Below are 10,964 nucleotides of genomic sequence, written 5' to 3' on the forward strand. Positions count from 1 at the left end.
AGCTATTCACAATGCTGCATGTGGTGTCATTTTCTGAACACACACACTCAAGTCAAGCTTCAAAATCAGGCAGCTTAAGTACAGTCAGAGAGCAAGTGAGCATATTAAACAATCCCAACACTACACTCCATCACCGTGTTTCAAACTGGGATTTTCAACATTCAATTAAGAGGGTCTAATAATTTCTGGAAATTTGGTTGAAATTCATGTTGTGGAGAAACAGCACAAGAGGACCAATATGCAAAATCTTTGAACAACTCTAACGCAGCTATATGGTTGTGCAATATCCATACATGAACAGGCTGCAAAGCTGGTGGACTGGGAAGATTGCATGCAGGAAGTGAGTCCCAGCAGTTACCTCCCACCAGCTAGGCCACACCTACTGAGCACATACTTCAAGTCCATCCTAAATTCAAAGTACTGTTTCTAAGTTGATGTATTACACTTTGCAGTTGGGGCAGGTCTATAGGAGGTGTGTCCGAGAGTGTACAGTTCTAAAAAACACAGCTTCACCTGCCTCCAGTGTCTGCTAAAAATGCATGAAATGCTAAACAATTCTGGTAGAATGGATAAAATGGTGTGCTGAGATTTAGTATTTTCCTTGGAAGGGAAAAAAAAAAAAAAAGTCTTATTGAACTCATGCAACTAAAAGATTTAAAATAAGAACGGCAACTTTGCTACCTTGGTGCAACTTACTGAAAGCTTACTACATGCTTTGCACAGTAAGCACAAAGCAGCAACTAGAGTAAATAATTCTAATAAGATTTGCAGTGATGTGTGATTGTCTGCACAATCTACTTTAGGTGTACAAAGATTAATTCATTCACTTTACTATGAGCACTTAAGAGGGAAGCATATATTGAAAAAGAAAGACACTCTGTAGTCAATGGAGGGAGAAACAATTTGAGGGGGTGACTTATACTGGTTCTTTAGGATGGGAGTAATTGCATTTGCATTTGCATTTGCAATTTGCAATTTGCATTTGCAATTTGCATTTGCAATTGCAAATAAGTTGTGCCACACCACTGAATCATGAACTTCTATAGAAAAAAATTGACAAAAATATGCAAATCTAAAAACAAAGGAAATTTTATTCAGCTCTCTCACAGAAGATCTATATTTTTTTGAGAACATTAGGAGAATCTGAGCCCTGTCCTTGTGCACCGCATTTTTTTGAGAACATTAGGAATATGCAGCACAAATGCTGTATTCGAAATGCTCAGACTGTACAAACACCAGAAATCAAAATACTTCAATTGCAATTTATCTTTCCCAATAGAGTGGTAAAGATGAGCTGAATAGTCACTAACCTAAGAGTTTGAAACCAAGAATACAAAAACTTTTATACAATGTACTTTATAGCAAATCAAATACTACTGCTTTAAGGACTGTACTTATAGTGGCTATTTTTCCCCCGAGGCTACAGAACATTCAAAAATTTAACCTCTTCCGGAATGTAAGCAGCATGAAATAACACTGAAAAATCTCTGGTCTGGCTCTGAGCATATATTGCAAACTGAATGAAGAGAATCCTAGGGAATATTGATAACAAATCTTCTAAATGAAATTTTAAGATCCTCACACAATTCTATTATTAGTCGTGTAAATCTCTATGATTTTTAAAGAGCTTAAGAATGATTCTTCAAAACCCCTTTAATTGCTGGTGAAGTTCATTGGTTTCTTTTCCCCGACATCCTATGGCTCTGCCCACTGTAGGGTCATGAGAGCATGGCGGCCAACGTGGAAGCTCATAGTGCCAACAGGTGATCTGCCCCACGACGTGAGAAACTAGTGCTTTTCCCATGAATATGAACTGAAAATAACTGCAATGGTGGCATCGTACTATCAGCATGGTAGCTTACGTATGAGCCTAATGCTCATTAAGGTGTTAATTCTCTAACACCTACTTAGTGCAAAGTCAGAATTTCTTCATGGGGACTGTAAGGCTGCCTTAATACTTCACATGAGCAAAGGCTTATTTCTGATAATGGGTAAAAGGACATCTCCTAGTGCAAGATGAACAATGAGGATCATGCTTTCCATGTCAAAAGCCAAAAACATTTTCAAAAGCAGTGTTTGCTAAGGAAAAAAAAATAATGAAAAAAAAAGTTTATGGATTCTTTGCTGTTTGTTTATCCATCAACTAAAGTCCTGTTTGAAGTGTGGCAGTTCATAAACATTTATCTGCGTTCCCACAGAGCTGAAGGTTTATGTCCTCATGAAATAGAATTATTTAAGTACACAGATCTTTACCGCAAATATTTAAACAAGTGAAATATACGGATTTTTTTTCTTTTTAAATGGCTCTAAAGAGAATAATATGCATAAATAGTCATGATTTGTTTTTCACTCAGGGGAGATAATGAAGCTCAGGCCTCTCTTTAGATTTCGGTTGAATGCATGTCATGATATGATCACGACTCAGCCCGCAATCAGCTTGGGTCTTTTGATCCCAGTAAGATGCAAAACCCTTGAGCATGCATTAACTTATCCCATTTTCCTTGGCTCCTAAAAAATAGCATCAACTGCAAGACGATATTAAAATTTATGGAGCCATTTTCTGGGCCTGCGTGCAAGAGCAGCCCTGAGAGGAGCTGAGCACAAGGGAGGGCCCCGAGCCAGCCTCACCCAGCCAGGGGCGTGAGGTCACAGAGAGGCCCTTTGTGACACAGGCCGGTGTCACCTGGCAATAGCTGGTGCTGGCACAGTGGCCCCGCACTGTCCGTCAGGACAGCGAGGGGACAGGGCAGGAGCGAGTGGGACTGGCGAGGAGCCCCCGAGTGCAGCCCACGTCTTTCCCCACTGCCCGTGGCAGTCCCGAGCCTGCCCCCTCCTGACCCTCACCCCTCATCACTCAATGGAGCAGAGACCCCCAAGCCGCCCCAGGGTGGCCTGGGAAGAGGATGAGAGCTCCCAGGAGAGCAGCTCTCTAATGGAGCCCATCGAGGTGTGCGAGGTGGAGCCGCTGCAGCCTGGTGAGCGAGGGTCTGCGCTGGGGTGGGCAGGGCTGGGGCCAGCCGCGCCCCCTGCTTGAAGCCAGGGCCCCCTTCCCTTGCTTCATCCTTAAGCCCCTCTCTACAGCAATGCTCGCTCTCCTTCTGTCTTAGACGCTATCTGGCTACCTGTGTATGAAGAGGAAGAGGAAGCTGTGGACTTCATCGAGGCCTACGTCAGAAACCCGGAAAGGGTAAGAGCAGCCCTTTCCATGGCGGCTGTGCCTGCATGTCCTGGCCGTGCCCCGGCTCTGCTGCCAGGCTGCTGGAGGGCTGCTGGCTGGGCAGAGCTGCTGCCCTCCAGGCGTCCCGCACAGCTCCGCACCCCGCAATGCTGCGGTCCTGCTGGCTGTGGCTCCCCCCCTCACGCTCCCTCTTGGTATCTCTGTGGCTGCCAGGATGAGGTGCAGAAGATGAAGTTCCTGAGGAACATCATCACTGTGTGCACAACCGCCCAAGAGAAGGGCTTGTTAGAGGGCCTGGACATCTTCTGCAGCAGAAATAAGCTGGCGGAGAACATCCAGGTGAGGGGACGTCTGGCGGGCTGGGGAAGGGAGCGAGGCTCCCTGGGCATTGGGCAGGGGTGATTGGGAGCAAACATACATGGACACCAAGCTTCCCCCAGTGGGATCTCGGGTGCTGCTGGGACCTCAGCATTGCGAGGTGCAGGGGGGCACTCTTGGCGGGGGATACCGGGACTCTGCCAACCCTGCCGACAGTGCTGGCTCTGCTGGCGCTGTGTGCCTGTGGCTGCCAGGTCCCATCCAATTTGTGCTCTCCAGGCGCTGTTGGAAGAGAAGCCTGTGGATTACCTGTGCACAGACGTGTGGCAGGAAGCCTTGCTTGCTACTGCCGCCTTGAGGTACGTGCCCAACCCCGTCCCTGGCTCGGCTAGCACAACCCCAGGGCATGAGCCAGGTGGCCCTGACCCTGGCAAGCATACATCCTCCATCCGGGCAGGCCTTTGCTCTTCCATGCTCGGGACTTGTCCAGAGGGCAGAGGGAGCCTTGCAGCTTCCTGACTCGTCTCAGCCTTTGCCCCAAAGCAGGAGGTGTCAGGACTGTCCTCTGGCCCAGGCCAGCCTTGCGGAAGAGGATGCATCCCCCAGCAGGGCTCCTCATCCCTCCTGTGAAGTCCTGCCCATGGGAGGATGTGGCGTAATGACGACACGGACACCAGGGTTCTTTAAGGGATCAATAACTTCTTTACTGAGGGCATAACTTCCACTCCCTTAGTGAGGCCAGGCTCCCTTCTTATACCGTTCGCTCTACAGCAGTACTTTTCTAATAATTATTCATTGATCAACAACTTTGTCTTAATGGCTGGAGAACAGGCAGTCCGAGCCAGCAAGGCATCTCCCTTCTTTGTTCCTTCTAAACTCTTTACATTCCTCATGGCCTCATTGTTAAGAGTCCAATGTTATCACCAACCATGGGGCTTGTCAACCCCCATGGCCACGCTTCCACTGGAGGACTGTGTCTATCTCCCGTTGTCATCGAGGCACCGTTCCCACCAACAATGTCTCTCTCTCTGCAGCAATGTGGAGACGGCACTGGAGGGTGAAATGTTGTCTCTCGTTGCTGCATGCATTAGCAGAGTCTTCTTTCTTCTGAGAAATGAGGATCTGGACACTCAGATCACGGTGATGGTATGTGCTGCTGAGCCACAAGAGCCCCCATCCCCTGCACTGCGCGCAGTTTCCTCCTGCTTAGAAACAACTGAAGATCCCTGATGAGGCAGGTCTTGGACTGCTTCCCTCCACCCCTTCCCTCTCACCCTTGCCACAACACTTTGTCCTTCTTGCAGATCCTGGAAAATCTGGACATCATGCTGAAATCATTGCTGATCAGCTCTCCTGGCTCCAGCGTCTGGGAAAAGTTTCAGAGTATCTTGGAGGTCTGCAATTTGCACAGCATCAGCCTTACAGTGGCTGTTCCTCACCCTAGAGGGAGGTGACACGTTATAGCAGAGAGTGCCCCCTGTGCCGTGCACAGAGACCATAGTGCCTGCCGGGAGTGTGCCCAGCACGCTCAGGGGAGCCAGGGGCTGCCCACCAAGCTCTTCTAGGGCCCCAGTGTCCCCTGGCTGCTGTCAACGTCCCTTGCCCTCCACAGGTCCTTCCTGTGTCACAGCACAGCTTCCCCCCAGCACTTCTGGGCCTCCTCTGCCCCCAGAGCTCTCCTTGCAGCAAAGCAGTGGCAGAATTTGAGCCCTGTCCTTGTGCACCGCACTGGCAGCACCTGGAGCTGCCATCGCCCTGCTTTCCTGGTGCCCCGTGCTTTCCTTGCCAAGTGTGAATGGGGCTTTGCTCCAGCTCTGAGGAATTCCATGGTGGACAGTGCGAGTCCAGGCAGTTCTGCTGGAGCAGTTGTCAGCTCCCAGAGCAGACCAGCAGCTTTTCTTCCCGCAGGTGCTGCTGTATTTCACCACCTCTTCGAGCATAGTTGTGCAGGCAAACGCCACGGAAAGGATCTGGAAGCTGGTTGGTTTCCTGCACAGCTGTTTCTGTGAAGAGGTAAGGAGCCAGGCACCCACCAGCCAGGCCATCTCCCTTTCCCTTCTCACAGATTCCTGCGAGGCAAACCTGGGCCCAGCACAGGTGGGGGCCATCAGCACGGCTCTGCCCTGAAGGGAAGGGAGGGTCTTTGCTCCTCCTTTCCCCTGACTCAATGTGTCATGTCTTCCTTCCTTCCTTCCTTTCTTCCTTTCTTCCTTCCTTCCTTCCTTTCTTCCTTTCTTCCTTCCTTCCTTCCTTCTGTAGCCATTTGGAAAATACATCCAGCCTTCTCAGAGGACAGCCATCGTCCTCAGGACTCTTGAGATGATGAGAAACTACAGCATGTATGATGATGAGTATGGTTATGCCGAATTCATTCTAGACATAGCCATTCAAGACCCTGCCTCCTGGCTGATGGATGTAAGTAGCCTGTGGCTGGATTGCCCTGCCCTTGAGCCCTTTCATCCCTCGCTCGTATCCTGCCCCGCATTCCCAGCTCTTGGGCAGCAGTTTCAGTGGCCCCTGGGTAAGTGGCAGCTACATTCTCTCCTGTGTCTCCTCCAGGTGCCAAATATCCTGAGGTTCATCCATGAAAGCCTGAGCAATTGCACAACTGCAGAACACCTGAAACTCTTCTCAGTACTTTGCATACTGGCCAACGAGTTTCCTAGGGAACTGCTCATAAGCATCTTGACAGACCTTCCAACACTTGACAGGTACCAGCTCCGAGAGTCCTGGGGGCTTGTTCCATACTGGGAGAGGGTTCCAGAGACTCTCTGGCTGCCAGAGCCAAGGAAAGCTGCACGACATCCCTGAGATGTGGGCCCCTCCATCGCACGGTGCTCGCCAGCCCTGTTGGGGCAGCCAGGGCCTCAGCATCCAGACCGGACCAAGGCAGCCCAGAGAGCCCGTCACGCTCCCTCCTGCCCCTCCTGCTTGCCCAGCCTGGTCCCCCAGGGCTCCCTAAGCACATGGTGGGGAGGTCCAGGGCTGCAGGACAGCCTGGGGCCTGCGGGGTTGGTCTGGGTCACGGCGCTGTGACCAGGGCAGCCCTGCCAACAGCGTGTTCTGGGCTTGCAGCACTACTCTGGACATCTGGAAGGCGACGCTTTCCCTGCCAATGAATTCAGAGGAGATCTTGCAAGAGCTACAGAATGTTCTCCGGGACAAACGGGTGTGCAGCTTCTTTGAAGTCAACACCGTGGACTTAAGCACCGTTCACTTGGCTGTGAGTAACCAGACAACACACCTTGTTCCCCTTTGGGGCTATGCGTGCTCCTCCAGGAAAACAGGCACAGTCCTCTCCACATCCCATCTTCCCCAAACTGTCACCTCTTCCGGGGTTTATGGACACAGCCCGTTAGGGCCAGCACCAGCCCCCCTCCACCAGCCATGCGGGGTCCGTGTGCTCAGACATGAAGCCTGCCCCTTTCCTGGCAGTGCTCTCTTTACCCCGGCTCCTGGCAATGGCTGGGGCAGAGTCAGGACAATGGCTGGGGCTGGGGCAGAGCCATGGCCTCTGCACGGGCTGAGCAAGCTGTGAGGCCAGGGACTAGTGGCACCTGTAGCCACCTGCTTCCAGCGCCTGCTTTGTGCCAGCTCACGCTGGTCACGGAGCCAGGAGCTGCAGGGTGCGGGGTATGCTGCAGGCTCTGCCCATCTCTCACGGCTGTGTTCGTTTCAGATGATGCGCCCCAAGGATCAGGCACTAGTGGAATTATGTGACCCAGAAAGGCTCCAGGTGTGTCTGAGGCTTCAAAGCCTGCCGATGCTCTCTCTGGCGCTCAGAGCCCTCACCATGTTGTCAGAGAGACCTAAGATGGTGAGTGGGACATTGCCAAGTGAAGCCCTGTTGGCAGCCTGGTGCTGGGGCAGGAGGCACCGCCATGGCTTGGCTTGGCTGGGAGGCAGGAGGTGGGGTGGGTCGTGGTGTGGCGGGTTGTGGTGGGGTGGGGTTGTGGCTGCCTGTGGAGCTTTCCAGAAGCTTTCCCGATGGGTTCCCTGGGAGCAGGTGGCAAAGAGGGTGACTCAGCAGGGGATACAGCATCTTTGCTCTCCTGAAGACCCTTCCCTGTGCCCTGCTGTCCCCACAACACCATCAGTGCTAGCAGGAAACAGGGCAGCAGTCTGGTGCTGCGTAATCAGAGTATTTTGGCCAGGGTGGCCATTCACCTCTTGACTAAAAGCAAATGGTGTCGTTCTGTACAGGGAAGAAAATTGTTGGTCCTGCTGCCGGACGTGATGAATACACTGCTGTATGACAACAGGCACATCACTGAGAAGGCCCTGACTGTCTTCGAAAACGTGATCGGTCATCTGGAGAAGAGGGAGGCCAGCCCCATCGCTCTGGCACTGGCTGAGAGACTCCTGCCTCTTTTTAACAACGTAAGGCTGCTGTGGGTGACTGAGCCCTGCAGACGGGCACTCCGCAATGGCGTTGCCCTTCAGCCCAGGCCTGTGGGCAGCACTCGGGCAGGGCCTTCTTCTCTCCTGCTCCTCTGGGCACTTGTGGGCTGTCTTCTGGGCTCTGCAGTCCAACAGGGCTTCTCCCCGTCGAGTTGAGAGCTCTGGGCAGCCAAAGGCTTCTGTTCTGGGGGCAGGAAGATGGAGGCTGAGCAGTCTGAGCATGCCCCAGAGGCATTATCCAGGGCCAGCTACGTCTCCTCTTCAGCCCATTCCCAGGAGAGCTCTGCTTTGACATGGCTTGTGCGGCTGGTAGTAAAAGTGGGTCGGCTGGGACTGCACTCTGAGGCACAGGCACCCCATGCAGGAAACCTGTTGCTTTGCCTCATGTGGGCCTCCAGCTCCTTTGTTCCGAATACGAGGCTTCACCCTTCACATCAGCCACCCTACGGCCCTTGCTCCCCATGGGCAGGGGGAGGCTGGCAGTTGCTGAAATCCTCCTTTTGTCCTTCCTAACAGGAGTCCAGTGAGGTGCAAGAGCGCTCCATTCTTCTCTTCAAAGACTTGATGGAGTGTGTGGTGTGGTGGAAAAAAGGAGAAATGAAGAAGACCGTGCGCAGGGCCCTTATTCCACTGTTGTTCCGGATGAGTGATGAGACTGAGAGCGTGGCCAAGGTACAGATTTTGGATGTGAACATTGATGTGGGCAGTGGGCGATCTGACACCGCAGGGGTGGTCTGGGCATCAGGGGCCAAGGCAACAGGCAATTAAAGATGCCTGGAATGTGTGTCTGTGGTGCCACCTCCCTGCCTCTGCTTCTCCACAGGCGTCAGCAGTAGTCCTACTTGCTTGTACAATGTTCCTGAAGTGGAAACAGCTTGAGCACCTGGCTCAGAACGAAGACATCACTAGGATTAGGGAGTACTTGGTAAGGAGAACCGCCCAGCCCCAGGCCCCAAATGGACAAGCCTGCCCGATGTGCCCAGGCTGTGGGCTGTGCAGCTGTGCGTGGCCTGCGCTGCTCCAGCCCAGAGTCCACCGCCTGCTGCTGCCCTGTGGCTCCCTTCCCTCCAGCACAGAGCCCCAAGGGCTCTTCTGCAGGCCCCCCTGCCTTCCCCACCCCCAGGATGCGGAGGAGAGCCTAGCCCATCTGGGCCTTGGCAGCGGGACAGAAGGGTCTCCTAACTCTCTCCAAACCTCAGCCCCACAGAGCTCCTGGCTGGGAGCTGGGGATGGCCTGGGGGAAAGGGGGAGGGGGGTGCTGGCAGGAGGGACTGGTCCGGCTGGCTGGGGAGGGTATGTGAGCCCCGCGCCCTTGTGCTTTCTCCAGCTCAAGCAGAAGAGCAGCAGGGTGGACGAATACCTGCAGCAGAGCCTGCCATACCTGGAGGATGCTCAGGCCAACTTGCGACAGGAGGCTGTCAAATTCATCGGTGAGTCCAGGCCCCGCTTCCCTCTCTGGGCCCTGTCCTGGCAGCAAGGCGCAGCCCTGTGGGCCCTGAAGCCCCTGATTGTAGCCCCAGGAGCCCTGTGCCTCCCTCAGCCCCCTGCCCATGCAGGTGGGCCTGGTGTGTGCCTTGCTCAAGCCCCCCCTTAGGCTCCATCCTTGGCGGGGAGCTGGAGGGAACGCAGCCAGGCTGGCTGGACATGGGGCTGTGCTGGGAAGCAGGCTCTGACCGTAACACTGTGCCTAGGGCTTGCTGTCTACCATGCTGGCATCCAGAGTGAGGAGAAGCTGAATGAGCTCATCCAAGGTGAGTGCGGGCGGTGCTGGGGGTGCTGCGCCCAGTGGAGAGGGGGCAGAGCCCACGCAGTGTGCAGCCATGCCTTGCCCTGCTCCAGGGAAATGCTGCAGTGGCAGAGGGATGTGGGGGGACATGTGGGATGCTCCTGAGCAGCAGCTTCCAGCTGATCCCTTTATCCCACTTGCTCCCCGTGGCCAGGGAAGGAGACAGGTGGGGCTGGCATGGTCTGGAGGCATGCCGGGGGGGTCTCTGAAGGTCGGTGGGTTTCATCTCTGCTCTGTTTCTTTCTGTTGCAGCCCTCCAACTTGTCACGAAGGATGTCGATTCATCACTCTGTGTTCTGGCAGCTCAGACCATCCTATGCCTGAGAAGTCGAATTAAGAGGCCAATACCTCTATGGGTTCAGCTTGCAGAACTTTTCTGCTGGCCCTGCATAGCCAGGGCATACGGCTCTGTTTGATTAAAGCTGGAACAGCAAATCCAGTCTCGTTGTGTCCTTTACATGGGCAGCAGCCTGAGTGCCGTTCCTGGCCTCTGCCACTGTGGGCTATCTGTCAGCACAGCCTGGCTGCAGGATTGTTTGAGAAGTTCAGCCCTTCATTACGCTTTGCCCTCCAAGTGGCTGAGTTTCTTCACCCGTGTGGAAGTCTTTTATTTCAGGAAACAGAGGGTAAAAGCAGCCTCTGGAGGAATGAGGATTGCCCCAAGAGCTGCCTGATGCCCACGCTTTCCAGCAGCCCATGGCAGCGCAGCATGTACTGGGCCACTGTGCCCTTGCAGCAACCTCCCCTGGCTGCCCTGCTGCACCTTAACACTCCAAGGGGAGGAGGAGAGAAGCTTGGGCCCAGCCTGCCCAAGCCTCCTGAGCCGTCCCAGGGCACACACAGGCACCTGTTGTCTGCCACGGATTTGTGGGCTGCCCGTGATCCCTGCTGCACAGGAAATGTCTTGACTGCTCCAAGCTGGAGATATTGTGGAGAGCCATATGTCTTGTCCTTAGGTCGCTGCCCACTGCGAGCAGGGAGGGGCGACCAGCGCATGCGCACCACCCGCAGCGTGCCGCAGTGTCAGGTGTGGGAGCCCGTGCAGCAGGGCACAGGGATGCTGTCCCTCCTCCCTTTCGAGTCCGTCCTATACACGGGCAGTCCCTGTGACCGCAGTTCTTACCATGGTCTCCACCAGGCAGAGAGCTTGCTCCAAAAAGGCTGTGGTGCCCCAAAGGGAGGGCCTGTCCAGAACCGTGGCCGTACAGGTCTCTGGCTGCAGGGAGTGCCAGAGCCTGCGGCTGCCAGGGGAGGGAGGCAGGTATTGCACCTGCGTGAGGT

General features: G+C 53.9%; 1 protein-coding gene across 5 annotated transcripts; it reads left to right on the forward strand.

Moving 5' to 3' along the window:
* Window positions 1–280: 280 nt before the first annotated feature.
* LOC125181521 (uncharacterized) lies at window positions 281–10,104 on the forward strand. Of its 5 annotated transcripts, XM_066989263.1 has the most exons (17): window positions 281–2,975; window positions 3,108–3,187; window positions 3,392–3,517; window positions 3,776–3,855; window positions 4,531–4,642; window positions 4,801–4,890; window positions 5,405–5,509; window positions 5,756–5,911; window positions 6,056–6,207; window positions 6,572–6,719; window positions 7,176–7,313; window positions 7,700–7,876; window positions 8,414–8,569; window positions 8,721–8,822; window positions 9,225–9,327; window positions 9,589–9,648; window positions 9,936–10,104. In XM_066989263.1, exons 1-17 carry the CDS (start codon window positions 2,858–2,860, stop codon window positions 10,097–10,099), a joined length of 2,067 nt encoding a protein of 688 aa, XP_066845364.1. In that variant the 5' UTR covers window positions 281–2,857; the 3' UTR covers window positions 10,100–10,104. The 5 variants fall into 5 exon arrangements, with proteins under 5 accessions (XP_066845364.1, XP_066845360.1, XP_066845361.1 ...); XM_066989259.1 differs by having other exon boundaries at window positions 3,108–3,517; XM_066989260.1 differs by lacking the exon at window positions 9,589–9,648 and having other exon boundaries at window positions 3,108–3,517.
* Window positions 10,105–10,964: the final 860 nt, after the last annotated feature.

This window comes from Anser cygnoides, unplaced genomic scaffold (assembly GCF_040182565.1).
Source record: "Anser cygnoides isolate HZ-2024a breed goose unplaced genomic scaffold, Taihu_goose_T2T_genome scaffold_43_1, whole genome shotgun sequence".
NCBI classification, from domain to species: Eukaryota; Metazoa; Chordata; class Aves; order Anseriformes; family Anatidae; genus Anser; species Anser cygnoides.

Excerpts from the sequence above, each read along its gene's own strand:
- LOC125181521 (XM_066989259.1), top strand. The coding sequence starts at position 2,858 with ATGGAGCAGAGACCCCCAAGCCGCCCCAGGGTGGCCTGGGAAGAGGAT. Across the intron at positions 4,891-5,404 it reads AGTTTCAGAGTATCTTGGAG|GTGCTGCTGTATTTCACCAC; the intron begins GTCTGCAATTTG and ends TTCTTCCCGCAG. Across the intron at positions 7,877-8,413 it reads TCCTGCCTCTTTTTAACAAC|GAGTCCAGTGAGGTGCAAGA; the intron begins GTAAGGCTGCTG and ends CCTTCCTAACAG.